The 23,105-nt window shown below is 42.2% G+C and overlaps 1 protein-coding gene across 1 annotated transcript in view; it reads right to left on the minus strand.

Annotated features, from left to right (window-relative positions):
- The window catches only part of EXOC4 (exocyst complex component 4), a 637,711-nt gene that overhangs the window by 109,048 nt on the left and 505,558 nt on the right, over positions 1–23,105 (minus strand). The window contains exons 12-13 of the mRNA XM_075925646.2: positions 17,232–17,368; positions 6,888–7,043 (exon numbers count right to left, since the gene is read on the minus strand). Of these exons, the coding sequence (XP_075781761.2) occupies positions 6,888–7,043; positions 17,232–17,368 (293 nt within the window). The remainder of the gene's footprint in view (positions 1–6,887; positions 7,044–17,231; positions 17,369–23,105) is intronic.

Here is a 23,105-nt window from a genome sequence, read left to right on the forward strand (position 1 = left end):
GGAGGTAGTTTCTGTGCTTCTGGAACCACAATATACAGTCAAAAGTCCACATCATCCCTGCAATACATCATTGGCCTTACTCTCTCTGAGCGATGCTCACATAGCTGTGACACACACCAGCACTCTGCCCTTACAGATATCGGGAGTAGCACACTTGGGCACTGCAGGACAGATTTCCCCCAAGTAACAATGCAGTTTAATCAGAAACTATCCATAGAACGATCAGATGGGCTCATAAGGGACCAGCTGCCCCCGTACTCATACTGAGCAGCACCTTATTCCCTGCATAGTCAAACAAAAAGGGCTACCTGGCCAGGAAGGCACTACTTGCCCAGAGTAAGAGTAGCAGAATCTGGCTGCATAAATCAGATCCAAATACAATTATCTGTCACAATGAGAAGGGCTAAGACTCTCAGCTGGTGGAAATCGGCATAGCTCCTCTGTCTTCAGTCTGAGAACCTGCTCCAAAGTTAGACATTCCGGCACCTTGCAGAACCAAAACAAGTCAATATCCAGAGGAGTTCAAGGCACCCAATTATTCTTACTCCACCAGCAGACTGGGTCCTCGAGATCCTCAGCCAAATACATTCTGCTCTCTCCCTCTCTCCGTCCTGGAGAGTTCCTCAAACACAGCTCAGCGTGAGCTCTGCAGAGCAACAATTCTCACCCTGTGACCCCCCCAGGCTGCCGTGACGAGCAACACGGGTGCCGCTTTCTTTCCCACAGCTCTACTAATGCGTGATGCCTCTTTAATGTAGTGCCCTTGCTACCCCTTGTGCTACAGAGCAGCTGCAAGACTAAAGACCGGGGGGGTTTGCTGCGACTCGCCAGTGGTCAGATCTAACGTTCTTTTCTAGTCTTGCCACTCAAAGCTCAGCCTGGAAATAATACAGTTTGGGTTTTTCTCTCTAACATGCCTGATGCGGTAATGAACCGAATGCTAACCTTTATACAGAAAGAAGGGCATTTTATTTCATACCCAGCCAAGTGCCAAATAGCCTTCCCGGCTTCAAAAACTAATTATAGCAGGAGAGGCATGACTTTTCCTTTCCTTCCTGTCCTTGCCAAGTTCCAAGCTGCTATAATATGCTCAATCAGGTCTCTTTTGTCTATCCAACCACACAAGAATATTAATGGGGAGATTCACCCACTGCCTACCCTGACTTTTGACATCTAATCACAACGGAGATAGTGGCAGGATAAAGACAACAGAATCAATCATTGTTAACAGAGATATGGGTGAGGTTTTTGTAAAGACAGTATTTTGATTCTTCACTTTAATTAAGCCCGCGAGTCAGAGGAAATCTAGGGAAAAAAATTAATAGTATTCTCCTCCTCCCCCCGCAATCCTCCAAAGACTAGTGTTAAAACTACAGGAGATAATTGAATTAATATGCTTAAAGGAATCTTATCAAAAAGTTTAAGTGTAACGGAAACAGGGTATTGCTCTCTCCCCAGACTACCATGCCTCAGTTTCTTTCCTTTCAATCAAAATTCTACACAGCAGAGATGGGGCAAAGGGTGTTTCAAACCAGACCTCTACCTCTGGGGTCTGGTTTATTAGCAAAACAGTCACCTCTGCGCAAGTCCTTCTCCAGGCATCAATAATCCGTCCAATCCTCTGCAGGCAAACATGGTCCTAAAATCCCATGGAGAGTTTCAGAGAACAGGGATCTTCCCACCACATGCCTTTACCTTTGCTGTCCTCCTACAGAGTGAAAGGCTCATCCCTTTCCACTCAGCTGACTCTGCCCTCCTCACTTAGTGTTATTGACCTTGGTGCACCTTTGCTGTGGCCATCCTTGGACTTAGCTTTTTCCCTGATAACACAGGAAGAAGAGCTGTGCACCTTGTCATACCAATATATGAAGAGGGTTAAATAGCCAGGTTATATGCATCTTGTACATATTATAACATTACACATATCACATGACTGATAGACAACTGGATCTACCAGGCTCATGAGTCAGTGAACAATTCACTGCCACCTCAGTTTCTGGGGAGAGCCCATAAAAACAATGTTTTCTTTCCCTTGGCACTGCAGCAATGCTTAGCCATTGAATATTATTCCCAGAATTGCTGTAATATATCAATGATACCAAGGTGCAAACAATGACAGAAACAAAAATCATATTAATTTGAGCCCTCGCAGTAATGGGGTTAGAAATTAGCTAAGTGGACAAATAGGACAAATAGCGAAGAAAGGATTAAATGTTGTTTTTAAGCTTCTTGGAGAAATGCATTAGACTACAGAAAGTTTGTGTGTCACATTACTTACTACTGACATCTGTTAACTCTGAACAGGGCCACTGATTAGTATAATTAATTAATTAATATTTATATGATAGTGTTCCTATCAGGATTAGGACTTGTTATACTGCATGATTTATTAACACACAAAGACAAGATCCCTAGCTAGACAAGTATATAGTGTAAGAACCAGACCAAGCTTTGGAGAATATACCAGAGAATTAAAAAAAAAAAATCATAGCATTGTAGGGCTAGAAGGAAATCTAGTCCATCTCTCTGCAATGAGGTAGGACCAAGTACACCTAGACCACTGGTTCTCAGCTCACGGGCCAATCAGCACATAGCTGCAGCCCATGTGATATCCTCAGGGCCATACAGGGAGTATATATATATTGTGTGGATGTGGGCCCACATAAGACACAAGAGAACTACATATGCAGCCCACAATGGTAGATAGGTTGAGAACCACTAATTTAGACTATCCCTGACAGGCGTTTATTTAACCTGTTCTTAAAAATCTCTAATGGCAGCAGTTCTACAACCTGCCTTCAAATTCAATTCCAGCGCTTAACAACCCTTACAGTTAAAAAGATTTTTCTAATACCTAACCTACATCTCCCCTGATGCAAATTAAGCCCTCTTTTCCTATCTTCTGTGAACATGGAGAACAATTAGTTACCATCCAAAATTCTTAACTGGTCTTTTTTTCTGAAGACCATCCATGCCCAGGTTTTGAAAACTTTTCTCATAGGTCAGGTTTTCTAAAACTATCATTTTTGTAGCTTTCCTCTGGACTCTCTCCTGTTAATCTACATCCTCTTGAAGTGTGGTGCCCAAAACTGGATACAGTACTCCAGAAAAGTTCTTGCAGTACTGAGCAGAGCAGGACTATCGTTTTCTGTGTCTTAGGGTACGTCTAGACTACAGGGTTTTGTCGACAGATACTGTCGACAAAGCTTCTGTCGACAAAGAGCGTCTAGACTACATTCAGTTCTGTCGACAAAGCAAGCTGCTTTGTCGACAAAACCCTGTAGTCTAGACACAACCCTACATACAATAACACCTTCTGTCGACAGAACTCTGTCGACAGAAGGCGTTATGCCTCGTAAAATGAGGTTTACCGGCGTCGACAAAACTGCTGAGTTCTGTCGACGTTATGTCGACAGAACTCAGCGGTAGTGTAGATGCAGGTTTAGTTTTGTCGACAAAAGTCCACTTTTGTCGACAAAACTCTGTAGTCTAGACACACCCTTACATAGGACACTCCTACTAATACACTTCAGAATGATACTAGCTTTTTTCAGGGCTGCATCATATTGCTGGCTCATATTCAATTTGTGATCCACTATCACTGCATTGAAGGAGTCTGATGCATGGGCCTGGTGCTTGAACCAAAGTAAGCAAGAGCAGGAGTGACTGGAGGAGAGCTGTCGGCAACTGGCGCCCTAGGCGGAATGCGCGATCGGCGCCCCCGCCTACATAGCCCTCAATGGCGTGACATCATCATTGGGCGTCGCGTTAAATGCGGTGCCCTAGGCAACTGCCAAGGTTACCTACATCCACGGGCCGCCCCTGAGCAAGAGTTATACTGTGAGTAATAGACAGGCCGTGTCAAAAGCAAATGTTTGCTTGCAAGTCAGTGTCTCTCAGCACTAGAACAGCTAGCACAGATGGAAGCACAGGAAGTATGTAACTACATTCCATCAGGAGAGCAGAAAGGCCAACCAGCTAAAATAGTTTAAAACGACAAGTGTGAAAGCATAACACCGGGCAGCGAATGCTTTGGAGGAAAGTACAAGGGAAGGTATCAACCGTGTCATTAATTCATAAGAGGATATGTACGGTGTGTTTAATAAATTGTTCATTTCTATCTATAAATGTTGGGGTACCTCACCTAACTCTTTGGCCGACCTAGGGGCAATAGTAAAATCCATACGATTCATTAAGCTGTGTTCATTGTCCTGGGTACAAATTCTTAGGGGCTCAAAGGCCATCTGGTTACCGACAACTATTAATGTAGTTCGTTCAAAAATAAACCTGACTCAGGTGCCTTCCTATCTTTTCTGAGTCTGTGGTCTTTAAGGGCTCTCATGAAGTCTATTATGCTAGCTACCTGCACAGTGCTGGCACCATATACTGAGGAAGCATATGAAAACGCACGCAGCCGAACATTAATCATCACTGTCGAAGCAGAAGATCTTTGAGAATGCCACACCAGTGAATCCTGGATTTACCGTATCGCTGTCCTGAACTACTACAATCACCACCAGGCACTCCAATGCCTCGTCAGTCATTTCCCAGTTTGGAGCTGTGCACTGGCTTTTTCCGTCCTAAGTACAGTACTTTGCACTTGGGTTTCCTGAATTTCACCCTGTTCATTTCAGTCTAATTCCCAGCTTGGTGTCTTCTGCAAATTTTATGAGTATACTCTCCATTTCATTCTCCAAGTCATAAATGGAAATAAACAGGCCTCTCCTGTCTCACCTCTATGCCATGGTTCCAAGAGGAAATTTCAATCAATGGACAGTAAAACTTAAAAAACGGGGGAAAAAAAGAACTGCCATTAAGGTTGAAATCTTGGCACCACTCGAGCTGATGAGAATTTTACTACTGATTTTAATGTGGTCAGGATTTTTGCCTATGACTAACATTGATCGGTATGATCCAGCTTTAGCCATAAGAAAACCAAACAGTGGAAATAAAGGAAAGGTGCTAAGACTGACTTTTACTCCATCTGTAAAAAAAGAAGGACAATGAATGAAGGCAAAACCCAAAAGAATTGCACGTTTACGTCACAAGCAACACATTTTATTCTCCCAGACCTTCATATCAAACAGGCCTCTTAAAATATACTGACATACTGACAATGCCAGTGCAGCATGAGCGAACGTTTCCGTAACTACTCCTGATTTACGTTGCTCATCACTCCTTTCTCTAAACTGCGTCATCTTTAGTTTATTGTTCTTGCAGTCACTGAATAAGTAAAAAGGTAATTTGGGCGAATTAGACTAATTTTAAACAGCTTCACTTGCACTTACAATATTATTGCTAAATGCCAATCAAAGAAACAAAGAGCAGCGATGGGAAAGCACAGCCCTGTGGCTAACCAGAAATGTGCAGATAACTAGCTTCTTCAGAATAAGCCTATGATTCATAGATCCTGACTGTTTTTCTCTGGGAGACAACCCGCCCATTTGTCTTTTCGGTACTTCGGAATATTACATGTTTTGGTTTGTGGTAATACAGGAGATGAAAACCACCCTGCTGTTTGCATTTAGATGATCTTGCAACGATAGCCATTGTGGCTTGCAAGGAGCTAGGAGGACTCTTAGGGTACGTCTATAAGGAAATTGGAGACGGGATTGCAGCCCAGGTAGCATGGCTGAAAAGAGTGGCGTAGATACAGTGGCATGGCACCAGGAGTGGGCTAGCAATAGGCATAAATATGCAGGCATCTGCGCAGGCATGCGAGCTGTGCCTTCATGCCTATTTTAGCTAGATTGAAGGTAGTGTGACTATTTCTACCCGAGCGACAACCACACTTTTGATAGTTGGTAGACCAGTCTAATGTTCCCTCTAATCTTTTCTAGCCACGAGTGGATTCTTTGTCTGGAAATGGATGACAGGGGAGGGACCACGTGAGTATTACCTGTTGTGTTCCCTTCCTCTGGAGTATCTGCTATTGGCCAGACAGGATACCAGGCTAGATGGACCATTGGTCTGACTCAGTATGGCCGTTCATATGAGTGGATTTTTTCCATCTATGTGAGGAATACATTTTAACATGCACCGAGGTATGTGTGAATGTGCATCACCAGTAGAAACAAAAAAACCTATCTTTGGGTGCTCTGCTAATCAGCTGGTCGGCACTGGAATCTCTCCTGAGCATACAGTTGACAGGGAACACCAGATGTGTCCATTCATATGCTATTCCATCCGTTACAGACTGGTCCTCATTGAAGCACCATCATGATTTGTTTCAGCTTTCCCTTTTGGGAATGCCCAATGCCCTGTGACTAACTTCATCCCTTTTGTTTCCCATGAACCCAATGCTCCCTTTGTGCCAGTTGCTGTCACAGTTCAAAGGGCTGCCAGCAGAGGTCCAATTCTATTTTCTTTTCATTCTTCCTGGCATGGAGAGGGGAAGGTCTCCACTTCCTCCTCTCTCTATCCTGGGTGTTAGGAAAAGGATGGCTGACGACAGATTTCTCTGTCCACACCACAGCACACAGAGCTCACGTTGATGGAGCTCAGCAATATATTAAGCAGTACGATATTTCTGTTGGTGACCTACTTCAAAGACTGAAACCCACAGACTGGGAACCATTATCAGCTATTAGGCAGTTGTGTAGGGACTCTTTGTACCGTTACATCCCGGTTCAGCAAACCACTTTAGCATGCACTTAACTCGAAATTCACGCTGAAGGGTTGTGAGATTAAATGGGCACATAGGCCTATGTTTAAATACTTTGCTGAATAAGGATGGACTTAAGCACATGGCTAAGTGGTTTCAATTCTGGGGTCATAAACATTAGCCAAACATTACAAATTAAGAGGCAATTTTTATAATTATAATCCATCGTTGTTACTGTAGCTTCAAAACTTATTAGAACAGCAACAAAAGAAAACCATATTACCTTATAAAGTCTTCCTCTTCCTCTCTCTTTGGCCTCAGTTGCTTGGGTTGAGCCATGTTGACCCAGTTGGGCAAAGACTTCAACAGCCTGGTGATGTCATCATCTTTAGCCCAGGATGCACTGATCACCAGCTTTTCATCAGACTGAGCAATGCTCCTAAAGGAAGCCAACAAAGGCAATGTTAGGAAAAGGCAAATCTTACTTGGTGTGTGAGATTTGATGCTCTCCTTTGATACTCTGCTACATATTATGAAAATGTACAATACTATTGAATAGTTCCACAAGGAGTCAACAAAGAGTGTAATTCTCCATTTATCCACAGCTGCTGTGTGGTATTCGCCACACTTTCCCACGCAAATGCGCTTCTATTGCATTCCTTAAAAGGACAAAAGCAGCCAGATCCTCACATTCCTTGAAGTCAATGGAGCAACACAGATTTACACCACATGAGGAACTCACTAGAGCTGAGAAAATAACTGATTTTTTTGTTCAATAGCTAACCTGAAAAATCCCCCCCAAATTCAGTTATTTTGAACCTAAACCGACTTTTTTTCCTTACTAAAACAAACACCAACAGCCGTTCCAGCCAACCCCAAATGGATTTTTTTTCACCTTTTAGTTTTGATGTGTATTTTCCACACTTTTGTGGTTTCCTTCAAATAAACAGAGTTACATTTCAAAAGATTGTTTCAAAATGAAAAGCTGAAAGGAGCATTTTGAAAATGTTGAAAAAAAACCAATTTTGATATTAAAACACTAATTTTTTATTGGACAAACTATTCACTGAATTTGCCCCATTATGGAATTTTTCAGCAAATTTATTATTGAATCAGGGTTTTTTTTTGCCCACCTTTAATCTTGTCTAATATGGGCAAAGAGGCTAGTTTAGTCTCCATGTTTCATTTGCTCCTTGCAATTTCCACTGAGACTGCTAACTACTGTCAGTTCTGCTGTGGCTATCCTGTGGGTATCTGTCCAGAAAGGACAGGGCGAAAACCACCAACTTGTTTCACATCAGTTGCCAGACAGCTGTCCAGTGGTAGTAACTTTGGGAGTATACCTGAAGCAGTGACTAGGAGATTAATGAGTCTCAGCGGGGTAGCCATATTAGTCTGTAACTTTAAAAAAAATGAGTAGTCCTGTGGCATCTTAGGGTACATCTACACTTGCTCCCTAGTTCGAGCTAGGGATGCAAATGTAGGCGACTGAAATGAGGATTTAAATATTCTGCGCTTCATTAGCATGATCTCGCCGGGGTGTTACTCCGCTCAACAGCTGATTCAAACCAGGAAGTGGGTGCCGGAACACACTAGTTCGAACCGAACCCGTTGGTTCGAACTAACGTTACTCCTCAAAATTTTAATGCGTCCTGGCGCCCACTTCCTGGTTCGAATCAGCTGCTGAGCGGAGTAACGCCCCGGCGAGATCATGCTAATGAAGCGTGGGATATTGAAATCCCCGCTTCATTAGCAATATCAGTTCCCTACATTTGCATCCCTAGCTCAAACTAGGGAGCAAGTGTAGACGTACTCTTAGAGATTACCCCAAATAAGTATAGTGTTATGAACTTTTGTGGGCAAAACCCATTTCCTCAGATGAGCTTCAAGCTTCAACCTCATCTGAAGAAGTGGGTTTTGCCCACAAAAGCTCATGATACTGTATATATATTTTGATTAGTCTCTAAGGTGCCACAAGACTACTTGTTTTTTAGGAGATTAATGACAACGAGCCATCCTGTGGCACCTTAGAAACTAACCAATATATTAGATCATGAGCTTTCATGGATAAAATCCACTTCATCGGATGAGTTGGACATAGATTAATAGTAGGAAATTAAATGCTTCTGTATCCTACTCCTAGTTATTTGAGGCCTCTAGTATGAGATGCGTCAGCTAAACAGTCATATGTGTTCATTTTTTTAAATTGTATCCTTTGGTATATATGGTTGTGACTATTTTCTTCCACTGTTTGATCTGAGGAAGTGGGTCTGGCCCACGAAAGCTCATCATCTAATAAACCATCTTGTTAGTCTTTAAAGAGCTACATTGTCCTGCATTTTGCGTCAGCTAAACAGTATGTGTAAACTTGAATCAAAGATTACACTGCATTCTAATTACAAAGACTTTCCTATTTAACATTTTTGGCAACATAATTAATGTCTCTGCTCTCAAAGTGCATGATGGTAGTTCCAGGTGACAGAAGGGACATTGCCTAGAAAGATGCTGATTAACTCATCTTTTCCCAGGTGAAATGACTCAGGAATGAACAAGCAGCATACGACCCAGCATGTGTCAATTTCCCAACTGTCCTCCACTCACCACAAGCACCCCAATGGAGGAACTTAAAATCCCTGCATTGATGGGGATGATAAGGGGAGGAGGATGTCGTTCTTGAAAAGCGGTCGGTTGTTTGAAAGGGACTGAGAAACACTGCTCTAGTGCAGGAGTGGCCAACCCATTTAACAAAAAGAGCCAAAATAGCAGCGGAAAAAATGTGAAGACTGCACCAGAATTATCAAGCAGCAAACACAACAACAAAAAAACCCCAAAAAACCAACAACAACAAAAAAAGTCCTCCAGAACAGAACTGTCGAGGAAAAAAACAAAAAAGATGGCCGCCATCATGGGTGCCATTTTTAAATCCCTGCAGCTCTGACCCAGTAATCACAGGGACACCAGGAGCCATTTGGGGGGCAGGGGGAAGACTGCAGGAGCAGTTTCGCGAGCCGCACTTTTGGGGCACAAGAGCCGCATGCGGCTCACAAACCGTGGGTTGGCCATGGCTGCTCTAGGGGCTAAAGGAGAGTCAGAGTTCACAGGCACACAGGCTGTGTTTTAGCGCCAACGATAACTTTCCATGACTTTATGCAGATCTCCCAAAATATGTTCATCTATGAAGTAGGTGCATGCGGAGCAGGTATGGAGGCTATTTGCAGGCCCCAGGAAAGTTAACAGCAAGGTGCTGTGTATGGCAGTCAAGTCCTTTGCGTATTCTCTCTTACTCTGAAGAGCACAGGGCAGGGTTGGAGAGAAGAACTTAAGTGTCCCAAAAGACATGGAGGTAAGCAGGAGCCTTCTCCTTCCAATTTTTGGGAAGCTTCATGGTATGTGGAAAAACAACCCTTATCTAATATATAAAGGAGAATGTTTGTGCGCTAATAATTTGGACACTATAAGAGCTACTGCAACCAAACTTTGCATGGGATAACCTTTTATTCAGGAGAAGGTTTTAAGGGACTGTGGGAGGGAAGAGATGAGAGACCGACGCTTCTCCCTGGGGCTGCACGGAGCTTGGCAGTGCGGGGAGAAGCGGCTTCCCAGGAGAAGCGGTGGGCCCAATCACTCACTAAGACCGGCGGAGGGACAAGGCAGTGAAGGGCGGGCTTGGGCGCCGGCGGCAGATGCACAGCTCCCTTCCCTAAGGCTCCTCATCTCTGTTATATCAACTGTCAACTTGTATTTCAACAACGTATACTGAGAAAGCGCAGGGACAGTCACTTAAAGTAGCTGGAATTGATTTGGAGATGTCTTGTTTTTCACATAGACAACTCGATGTTGCATGTTCAAGAGTTGGAAGTGAAAAAAAATGTGTACATATTTGTTAAGAATAATGAAACAAAACTATAGTTTACAATAAAGTTTTTGATGATAACATGTAAAATTGGTTGTTTTATACTTTTTTAAAAAATATATTTTAATCCCTATAGAACTCTACCATTCAAAAAATGATAATGGACTACTGTTTTTCTAAATTTTGTTCCTCCATTTTCCCGAGCAATGCCGGGTAACTCCCGCTAGTTTTAGATATATTGAATCTATGTTTTGGTAAAGGAATAGGGATAAACAATTAAATTCATTCAGGTTCTATGACCTGTTAAAAGGAATACAGTAAAAATGGCAATGAAGTACAATGAAACAATAAAACTGTACCTCTAAACTGGCCCTATTATCGTCTCTCACCACTAACACTGATCAACCGATTGTGCCTTTCAAGCAGCATCAAGAAGGCAATCTTAAATTCTCCAATCTGTAAAAGTGTAACACTTTCTGCTTGTCATATATACTTGCTCATAAGATTCACTTTTCTAGCCTCATATTTCATGTTTCATCTGCAACAGACAAAACGAAGCACCTTTGTTTTCAGCAGCACAAGATCTCGATGTCTGAATATCACTTTTGCCTCCTACTGCTAGTTGGAACCCTGCATTTTTTCATTGGTAAAAAATGGAATTTACAAGCAACCCAACCATCTAGAGAAAAGCAGGTGAAAGCGGTCTTGAACGGAAATGCTGCAGCATTGCATACAGAGACAGAAATCAATTTTTCCTATTAATTTATTATTAAAATACTATAATTCGAGATTTCCCTGCTAATGCAGGACGACTGTCCTCTATAGTATATTAGCCAGCGCTTTGTCCAGTCAAAATTTAAATGACTAAAGGAATGGAACTACCAATATTCCGTTGTAAGTCTATTTCACAGTCAAACAAATCTAAATTTGTGAGGGGAAAAAATACACCCTGCTACTGCGTGTAGGTTTTTCCTCAGCTTAATTTTGCCCCCTTACTTCCAGTTACCGCCATTGTAACAGTTTTGTTTCCTCATTGCCCTTACTGTTCACACTCTTCAATTATTTATGGACCTTAATCAGACCCTTTCAGATGCCTAGGACTGAACACAGTCTTTGGGAGCGTTTTCGCCAGCACTGTACTGAGAAAGACACAGTTATAATGAGAGACTTCAGCTGCCCAAAGTCACATGGGCTTTTTTGTTTTGTCACTGCTCGATTGAACTGCAAACTGAGATCCGGTTGGTCGTCTGTCCATTCTTTGCCAGCAGCATGGCCTTTCAAGAGTCTTTCTCCTCTTGTTCTTTATTATCTGGTTTCAGAGACATTAGGTTGTATCCATCACATTTGCTTTCTAGCCTTTTCATGGGGCCATGCACAACTAGCATCTTAAACAGACTCCACTCCCAATTTCTCATGTGTGCGCAACACTGCCTAATTGTGCTGACATGCTGTTTTTACTCCATTTACCTGCTTCTTGGTGGAGATATTAAATAGGATGGGAGCTAGCACTGATCTTTCCACTAGACACCCAGCCTCTACCATCAGGTCCCTTTGCCATTACCCTTGGTTGGGTTTTTCATCTAGATTTCCGTCTACAAGGTACCTTACATGTACGCTGATCTCACGTAGTTCTTTAATATCACATTACAAGACACTATGAATAGCTCTACTAGAGTCCAGGAGACTTATTTACAAATATCACACCACCACCATAAAAAAAACAAAAAAACATGCAATTACTCCTGCTACAGTAATAGGGTTAATCATTACCACCAGTGCCATAAACTGCTAATTAATTCACAGCTCAATGGACCACAGACAGAGCCATCTGTGTGACTGTTTGTATCTAGCTCCCAGGAGGGGGCAAGAAAATAGGTGTAACACTTGAACAGGTGATGGCGTATCGTCGAGATGGGTCCACCCTGCCATAGCTCAGCGAGTTTTATTCATAAAACATCTGCCAGTGGTAGTAGCCACAGATCTGCGCCGCTTCCCCCTCGGAGCAGTTGTGCAGGATGATTGCTAACCGTCCCTGGCCGCAGCTGGGGTGCCAAACCTTTTCATTAGGAAAACAACTGGGGGCCAGAGGGGCTAATTGGACTCCGTTGTTTCATGGCAAACACATTCAGGAACAATGTTTTGTCTGCAGGACCAAGGTAGCAGCTACTGTGAACTCTCGCAATTGGTGAATCGTTCGTGTTGGCTCTATATGACAAAGGCAGGTCCCGTCGCTGAAAAGCTTACGTTTATAAATGGACAGCATACCAGCCAAAACATACATACCTTTGTGGGAATAAGCAGCAAGTAATAGCCACTATTAAAGATAGAGTGGAAGATGTCTACTAGCTAGGAGCCAGCTTGGGACAGTGGAGACCTGGGATACATTCCCTGCTCAGCTGTAGACTTCCTGCATGAACCTGGACGAGTCACACAGGGTACGTTCAACACTGCAACTGGCAGGTGTGACTGCAGCATCGGTAGAAATACCCAAGGTCATCTCCCAGGTCCTATCTAGATCAAAGCTAGCTTGCGCAACAATCTCAGTGACCCTACAGTGGTAGGGTGATGTGCCAGCTGTCTTGGGTACACAGTTAAGTGGTCTCTATGGCTTTACTACTATTGTTACCTGAGCCAGCTGGATCACAGCTGTATTGGCTCTGTCCACGTGTGTAGCAATCACAGCTTCCGATTGCAGCGTAGACATACCGTAAGTCTAAGTTTCCCATCTGAGAAATGAGCTCAGCTACACGGTTACTTAGGGGGGCACACCAGAAATCAGTCTTTGGGGAAAAAATGCATGTAGGGAATTAAAAAACTCTCTGAGGGACTGAGAGTATGTCTAGACTACATTTAAAAAAAAAAACCCTGCCCTTTAAAAAAAAAAAAAAACCTTTACCTGTGTCCACACTATAATCGTGTTCTTTCGAAATTAAATCGAAAGAATGCAGGGCTTTTTCCAACATTGGTAAACCTCAAATTATGAGAAAGAATGCCTTTTTCAAAAGAGCGCTTTTGAAAAAAAGGCGTGTGTGGATGCAGAACAGGGACATTTTTTGAAAGAAGAGGCAATTGAAAAAAGCACAGATGCCCTGGTGGCTATTCTGTGAATAAGAATCAGGATTTTCTTTTGAGAGAACGTCCATGGATGCTCTCTTTCGAAAAAGCAGATGGCTTTTTTGATACGGGTTTGGAGCTTTTTCTCTTTCAAAAGAAGCTTGCAGTCTAGACATACCCTGAGAGTGAGGACAGGTTGCCTGAAAGAGATACGAAAAGAATTCTGGCAGCTGTCACAGGATAAATCACCATGAAAATCTAAGGTCAGCTCTCTGGTTTGAGACATAGCAAGGTTTGTTAGTTGTAGAAGAGGATTGTAGCAAAGGACTAATAGAGGAAGTCAGTCATTCACTGAAATCAACAAAAATGGGTGGCTACGGGGATGTGGTTATGCTTTTCCCAATCTCTAAAACATCGTTTACCAAGGGCAGAGGATACTGGGAAATGTTTTGGGTAACACTTGACCACAACATTTAAAAAAAATAGCAAATTTCATTCTGAGACATTTTGCAGTCCCCAGTTTTGCTTTCCATGAAACACTTGTGAATGGTACTTTTTGCATCGAACCATTTGAAATTTCAAAATGCTGAGTTTCAGGATGAAATGTGAACTTTGCCAACACAAACATTTTAACTTTAAGAAACTTTCAAAGACCATAGTGACACACTGTGCCCCCACATTTTTTTAGGGAAATATAGTTTTCAATACGAATATGCATAACTTGAATATGTTTTATGCAAACCTGGGAAAGTAACCTGTCATTAAAGAGCTTGCAATCCTCCAAATGTGCATATTCTGTTTGTGTGTATGTATCATTATTGTATGTGAAGTTACAAATATTAAGTAGAAGCCTGTTTTATTAAGAAAGGTCTTCTTGTGAAAGCTATTAGTGGTACATAAGGAACATAATGGCCTGGTGCTCAAAACAACGATCTGTGAATGTTTTTTTTTCCCCTGTAAGCTTACACTGTGATTAGTCCTACAAAAAACATGTGACCTTGCCATCTGGTGTTGGGATCCATCTTGAATTTGGTATTTTTTCAGGTAAGGGGAGGAAAAGAGAATTGAACAAAGGAGTCTCACCCTGGGGAAATTCTATTTAAAGGAAGAGAAACAAACAATGACTGGTTAACTGGCTTTTGAAACGGCCTCCTTTATCTGTGTAAAACTTTTATACCAAGTAAGATGGATTTATTTGGACTTTTGGGCCCTTTTGAGGGCTGTGCTTTTGGGTGCTGGCAAATCCCTACAAATTAGCCCTTCTACAGCTCAACTGGGTCAGCATCTGTGTTACTCTGCTGGGGGGCTGTTACCCCAACTCTGTACCTTTGCAGGGGGAGACCAGAGCTTCTGGCCTAGTAGGTAGGGTGTGCCCCAGAGGAGAGGTAGGCAGGCTCAGTGGTATGATCAGCACATTGGAGACAGTCCTAAAGGGATCTCCGGGATCCAACCCATCACACATAGTCCTTGCCAGCCTGGACCAGAATCAAGGTCCAGCTAGTGCCCTTTCTCTATCAATGACCAATAATGGATGCATTAAAAGAAGATACCAGTGCCCTGAAATAGGCAGATATGGGATAGTTGGTCCCCAATATTAGTTCTCACCTTAATCTCCAATTGCTAGAGAGTTACTTAAAGTCTGAAACACAAGGTTTAATAACTCTGCCAAGGTTTGCTGTCTAATTACAACAACATGAGGTATTCCTGATCTCTCGATACATTTCTAGGATGTTTTTCAATCTTGTTAGAGTCTTATCCTCACTGGAAAACTAAAATGAAAAAGATCACTATTAAAGAATATCTGTTCAATGGTGGAAGAGGAAAGGTTTCAGGACTTTCCTTCTTTAAATGTCGGTTTTGAGGATTTTGCTCTTTCTGGTCATTGGTAGCACAGGAGATTCACCACGTGAATAGAGGTGTCCATATGGGCTATTTCATGTACTGTTTCCTATTAGTCACAAACATACACAAAGCCAAGCTAATGAACCAACTGGGCCCTGCACAAGTCTTCTGTTATTTATCTTTCTAGCTTACAAATAGCCTGTCGACATGGCATCGCTCTGTTTACAAATTAGTAAGGCTTGCAGTGTTCTTTTTTGTGACTGCCCTGAACTCCAAAGAAGATGGTAGCTCCATTATACTGTCATTTACTACCCTCCTTCTCCATCATACCCATACAAAAACGTCTTTCCCAGAAATCCTTTGACTTTGCCCTGATTGTATTACCACTGTAAAAAGTTTAAGCTGTAGGTTTTTAGGGCCTGATCTGCAGGTGGAGTTCCACTGTCTTTAAAGGAGCTGATTTTTGAGTTGATAATTTTTAACCTTAACATTAGCAATATTACCAACGTGTGAGGGTGTGTTCAATAAGACTAACAGTTGGTTTCTGTTCTTCCAAAAATCCCGGGGTGGAAACCACAATTCACAGGGTGATACGGCACAGAGCTTTGACAACGAAAGCTCCCAGCAGAGGGCATAGCTATCTTATTGATTTGATCATCTCTTTGGAAAAACTCAAGCCACACACACACACACGGGTAGCAGAATTTCTCCTGTCCCCGTTATGCTCTTCTGAATCATCTGAACTGCATATAGATTTCTATTTCTGTCAGTCATTTGCTAGCAGCAAAACTAGAATGTTTCTTATTTTTGCTTCTGCTGTAATCAGGATAGTGTCGTCCAAATTAGTGCTGTCCTAATTACTCCTCAGCAGGTGTCAATCCTCGGGATGGGAGAAAGAGAGAAAAAAGAGAAAGAAGAAAGAGAAAGAAAGAGCCTTTATTCACAGACAGCTGTAAAGAAATTCCTTTCCACTGGTTGATAATAAAGGAACGTTATATATAGGTATAGAGACACATGCACACCACACATGTGAATGTATGTGGTGTTAGTAGTAATCCTTGGGTAGCCAATTACAAGATGAAACTTCTGAACAAAATCAGGCAATAAGAAATAATTTCTTAACGCTACTGGTGGGAACACGCAAAAGGTTTTTACTATTTTCCTTGTTGCCACCAGCTTCAATTAGCTCTTACATGGTCTTTATGTGGTACTGATATGGCCCACAGAACACCTGGGAATCTTAGTCTTTAGTGTCTTTATCCTCACAACACCTCTGGGAGACAGAGCAGTGCTGCTATCCCAATTTTAGAGTTGGAGGAAGTGAGGCACTTGTCCAAGGTCACAGTTGGTGGCAGAGAAAGGAATTAAATCAGAGTCCCCTGAGGACTCTAACCACTAGCCCATCCTTCTTAGACTAGGTTCTCATTTGGCGGTGCAGTATATGGTTGGACTTCAACACAGAAGATGCTGCTTCTTAAGGCTGAAATCATTTGTGTGTGTAGAGCACTTAATAGATATAGCTTTGAGTAAGAGGTTGGACTAGATGACTTCCTGAGGTCTCTTCCAACCCTAATTTGCCCTGATTCGATGACTAGTACACTTCAGGATCCTTTGGAGAGCATGATGCTAGAGAAATGTAACACATTTTAATATAAAATAAATAAATTCCTGTATATAGCGTGTGCATCTATTATGGCTATGGATTTCAAATCACACCCATGGTAAGTGGACATCCAGCTAACTGAAATCATGCCAGACCAGAGAGGTTCAACCTGTGATCAGACTTCAGATCTACACTTCCTTCATTTTAATCCTCCCCAGGTAGGGCTCATTCTCCTTATTTTATAGCATGATCTGGTTCCCCAGGCGAGGTTGTACCTGTAGGCAGCAATGCAGGTTTCCTTGTAGTCCTGAAGCTTCACACACACCATGTTGAGGAACTGATCGGAGTAAGCACTCAGGTCATGCATCAGGTTCATAAGGTCCTGTACGGTCTTCTCCACAATTACCGTGCTCTGGAAAAGAAGGAACATGGTGACACCATGTTTTCCATGCCACCAATGGAAGAGGATGTGGGGAACCAGCAAGAGACCCAGAGATCATGGAAAGGATGCGTCTGCCCAGCTGGGGAGCCCCTGTGGTACCCCCTTCAACCCCAGCAAGTTGGAAGTTTGCTGCTGCCAGGTTGTGTGTCAATTTCTTGACATACCAAGTCATCTGCCTTGCCAGCAAACTCTTTGGGACTCTCCAGTTCCAACCTTGTCTAGCAGGCAACAGTCAGTGACCCTCAATTCCCATGTTCTGCAGCTGTCCACTTGCAATGCTCAACCCCTCTGACTGGAACACCACAAAACCTTATCAACTTTGCTGCTCCTTTAAAGAGACAGTACACAAGATTCATTTCTTTTTTTCCCTCCCACCCCCTCCACTTCCTCTCCCTCTTCCCCTCTCCTTCCCCCTGTCCCTCTCCACATTTATGTGACATCAAGCATGAGGGATAAGGACGGAAATAGTTAAAAACAAATCAAAGTAAAAACACACTTGTGAGACTTCAGTCTAGCTAAACAAACTAGAGCCCTTTGTTCAAAGTTTTTTTTTGAAACCGGTCTTTCCTTCAGGATGGTGTCTAGAGCTACAACTCTTCTTGTGAAGGATAATTTAGCGATTTGCTCCCCTCCCCCTGATCTTTACAGTCCAATAAACCTTTTATATGTATCCTTCTAAAATATATATCCCTAGATAAAGTTCCTTTCCCCTTCTGGTTGTAGACACCATATTGTCCGCTTGTAAAATCGATGCTGGTCCCTCCCTTCCTGGTGATTTTTACAATGAAAATTATCTCTTCCTGAAACCTCCAAAATAAATGAATAGCCCACAGAATTTGGCCATTCCTGGCTGAAATACTGGCCTCTTTGTCTGGGGAAAAAAATTACCCCATGGCTGCCTGCTTTATACACAATTTAGTACATTTATATAGTTCTTTGTGGACTATCCATCCATACATCATGCAAGAAAATTAAGATCAGTGAGTTTTCCAGCGATACGTTATACGCCACCTTTTGGGCAAATATCACAACAGTGTGCCATCTGGTAGTGGGGTAGTCATAAGGTCACAATGATACTGACTTGCAATGGGTTAAGAAGCGTTTGAGTTCCAGGGTACTGCTTTAAATCGAATTGGATTGATACTGGTCTAAATTAAGCATCACACAAAGACCTTTGCTGTACCAAATGAGATGAGTATGCTAATTCCAACTCTTAGCAGGTAACCCCACACACTGTAAAAACTGCCATCAAAATTAGCACTTGCTGGCAGGATTCAGAATTCACATGGACTTTCAATTCTGTGGCTGTGAAGTTGTTAAAAACAAAGGAGGCACAGGTAAAAGAAGACCAAGCATAATCTTAACTCTGAATTTCCTAGATGTCATGATCTGTATTATGGTGCCAACCTTACAGAAGAAACCCACCAAATTCCAGCTATGATTTAAAATACTGAACACTGTGGATTGCTGGGTGATGTTAAGTGGACTGATAAAAGGAAAAGCAGAACTGTATACAATGGTAGTGTATTGGTCTAATCATCTGGTTTGAAAACCCTCAGTTTTCTAGAGCCAGAGACCTGAATTCTGGCTGGGATGACTCGGCCGTTAATCTTTCCAAGACTGATAAACTGACTATCATTCATTTTAGCAGACAAGACTAAATCTCTACGGGCCTAGTTTTCAGAGGTTCCCCCACTGATTTAGCTGGAATTGTGGATGCTCAGCATGTCTATCCACTAGAACGTGACATGACAGATCCCAGGGCACTTTTAAGATTAGGCCCATTGTTTTTGTTCCAAAATTCCTCTTCCTGCTATTGTACAAATTGATGTGTGCTGGGGTACAGCTGCCTTCCACTCAATGCAATGTTCTGCTGTAAAATAGGTGTTGAGAAGTACCATGTGGTTCTTTTGATAGGATACGCTCCATATTAAATATAAACCACAAAAAGGCAAGTTTACTGGTTTAAAATGTTCCGTATCCTGAAGGAGAACAGTCTGACGGAGCAGGGGCCACTGTATGTATAGCAACAAATCTCAACTATAGAGAGTCACTGCAGATTTTGGGATTTGTGAGCTCTCTCAAGGTGACAGTGAGATGTTCTTGCATTTGTAACACAGCTTTGTGTATTTAATTTTCAAGTTTACAAACAATAGCGATGGAATGTTACAAAAATCCCGCAATATAGAAAATGAGTTAATAAAAGGCTAGCTGGGGGCTTGCCGGATTATTTCTGAGCTATGCACACAGGCAGAAACAGACAGAGAGGCTGAAGCATTTGCCAGTCCTTGTTTGATTTTAGCGCTATCGGGCTAAGTTAATCTCTGGGGAAACTCCATTAACTGCAACAGACTTACATCAGGGACGAATTTAGAGGTCAGTCCTTTGTTTGCAGAGCGCAATCTCACCGAAGACCAGACCACAGTCTCTGCAATATCCCCACAAGCCCAAATTCCTTTTCTACATTGATTTTCTGATTAAAGACCTGCCACCTCACCTAGCTCCATAATCCTGTTCCTCCATATTTACCTTTGAGTGACAGGAATTGATTCTGTTTTGCTACTTGTCGGTGATCTGATAAAACAATTCAGAAAATCTCACCCCCATTTAGTACCTAGGTTATTCCTTATCCTGTAAAACATGCTCTTTACATGGGGCTTGGCACTGAGCATGCTCCATGGCATGCTCTCGACTAGCGACGTACTAGGATGACAAACATCATTTCATCTCCTCTACTCCCAAACCGAGTCTTTTAAAACAAGCCACAGGAACAAGATACTTTCGAATAGACCCAGCTATATTCAACACTAGAGGTGTCCAAACAAAAATACACCATTTTCAGGCACTCTTTTTGCCTCCCCTCAGGTTCTTTAGTATGGTTATTTATACTACACACTAGATAGCACACCAGCGGCAACCAAAGGTGGATCAGGACCTCAGAGTGAGTAATGATCCATTTTAATTGAGTCACCAGGGCTGGCTTAGAGTGGGTAGGGCCTGGAGCCACCCACGGACTTCCACCCTGGGCAACAGAGCGAGGTAACAAGTCCCCTGTCTGGGGCTGAGCCCTTAACCTTTGCCCCTCTCCCCTACCCACGGCAGAGGAGTTCGGGCTTTGGATGGTTCCCTCAGCTGGGGTCACATAGTAATTTTGGTTGACAGAGGATCACAGGGCCATGAAATTTGAGAACACCTGCAGTCGACGCTCCTTAGTAGCAACATACTCTTAGTAGCTCTTTTGCTATGTTGCTCCTAAGAGGCTGTTACTGTTATGGGGAATGTTGACCATTCACAGGAGGGAACGCGTTCTCCCGGAGAAACGCCGCTCCTCAGTAATGATTGTGATTACAGTCTTGCTGCAAACAAGTGTTCACTGTAATAGCTATTAGTGACCCCAATTATAAAGAAGCCCCATGGTGCTATATAGACAGGAAATAAAAACAGATACTGCCCCAAAGAGCTTACTATCTAAAATAATAATAAACACATTTTAACACTGACTAGCTGTTGGTACAATTGATAGCCCAGCAGTTGCTACAGTAATCCCTGTAACACCACCCGATTTTTGGCTTAGTTGTTACTTCATTCCAGAGTGCTTCAAGGTGTTGAGCATAGTAAGAGGGAATGTACAGAGGTTAATTTAAATAAACCAGCCAAATCTCACTGAAACAGGGATTGTCAATCTAGTACCTTTCATAAAGGCAAAAAAAAAAATCAATTTAGATGCCGATATTATCAGGAGATGTAAAGTTTAAAAACTATATCCAGGAGACTATATAAGATACATAAATTAGATTAGCTATCCTGAATCTAGAATTTGTCATGGGCAAATCCAGCATCTTGCTTTTGGTCTATGTCTGATATTCAGTGACAGGGGGAAAAATGTACATTACATAAAAGGGAAACGTTTCTTCCTGACTCCTGTGGCAATTTGCAAAGGCCTTGGAGGATGTGTATGATTATTCACCTCCTAGAATGTATAACTGCAAAATGTATCAACATTCATGACATAAAAATTAGCCACCCACTTTAGAACAAAACAGTTACAATAGTCAACGATGGGTCAAATTCTTAGCTGGTGTAAACTGGCACAGCTCAACTGATGTCAATGGAACTATGCTAATTTAAACGACCTCAGGATCTGTCCTTCTGCATGCCCTCCATAAACTGATCAGACATCAAGTGAACAAGTATTTTCTTTCTGTTTAATTTACATTGACCTGTTTGCTTCATGAAATGACGTCTCATTTTCCCTCTATTAGACAACAAAAAGAAATTTAACAATTTGAAAACAAAAACTGTGTATAGTAAGAGCGAGCAAGCACTGATTTTTCATGGCTTCTGACAGCTGACTGCTCCTCTCCACCACCATTAAAAACATGGTTAAGTTTTAAAATACAAATTTGGCAGGGACTGGGTCTTTTGTCTCTGTTGATGCCCTTGGTTACTCACCCTGATTTTAATAAAATGGAGATGTATCATGAAAAAAAACCTTGCATTGGATATGGAATGGCTATTTTTTCTGTAACATTTTAACCTTTGGTGGATGAACCCTAACAATTATGCACTTGTCACAAAGATTACTGTACGTTAATTTGCATTAGTCCATATTAATACAACTGGATGTGTTAGCGGGGACGGCTCAAGATCTTCCATAATTCAATGAGAGAAAATGAAAGGCAATTCACGTACTATTGGAGAGTTGCGATTCAGATGTTGCTAATCCATCTCGAAATGGTAACACCCAGAAAGCTGTTGGGGAACATTTTAACTTGCCTGAGATTTAAAAGTGGCCATTCTCTTGCAGCATAATTTCAGGAACCAACTAGATAGAGAGACTGTGGTACTGGCCTTCATATATAAATTTGACACATTTACCCAGGAACTGAACAAATACATTTAAGAACATAAGAACGGCCATACTGGGTCAGACCAATGGTCCATCTAGCCCAGTATCCCGTCTGCCAACAGTGGCCAGCACCAGGTGTCCCAGAGGGAAGGAACACAACAAGTAATCCTCATGTGATCCCTCCCCTATCTCCCACTTCAAGACAAACAGCAGCTAGAAACACCATTCCTACCCATCCTGGCTAATAGTCATTGATGGACCTAACCTCCATGAATCAATCTAGTTCTTTTTTGAACCCTGTTAAAGTCCTACCTGTCACCACATCCTCTGATACGGAGTTCTACAGATTGACTATGCGCTGAGTGAAGAAAAACTTCCTTTGGTTTGTTTTAAAGCTGCTGCCTATTCATTTCATTTGGTGACCCCTAGTTCTTATATTGTGGGAACAAGTAAATAACTTTTCCTTATTCACTTTTCCACGCCAGTCATGATTTTATAGACCTCGATCATATCCCCCTCTTAGTCTCCACTTTCCTAAGATGAAAAGTCCAAGTCTTTTTAATCTCTCTTCATATGGAACCCTTTGCAAAATCCTCATCATTTTTGTTGCCCATTTTGAACCTTTTCCTGGATGGGCTGTTATATTCAACACCCAAACAATATCAACAGCTAAGTATTGGACATTTACAGCCCACTATTAGCCTCATTTAGCACAGACACTAACTGACAGGGTTTTTCTTCCTCCTTCCCGTCTTTTTCTGCTTTAAATTTGTCCCTCTGTGCCTCTTGCTCCACTGATCATCTGAAGAAGTGGGCTGTGCCCATGAAACCTCATGATACTCTCTCTCTTTTTTGTTA

This window comes from Pelodiscus sinensis, chromosome 1, assembly GCF_052426305.1.
Source record: "Pelodiscus sinensis isolate ZL-2025 chromosome 1, ASM5242630v1, whole genome shotgun sequence".
Classification (NCBI taxonomy): domain Eukaryota; kingdom Metazoa; phylum Chordata; order Testudines; family Trionychidae; genus Pelodiscus; species Pelodiscus sinensis.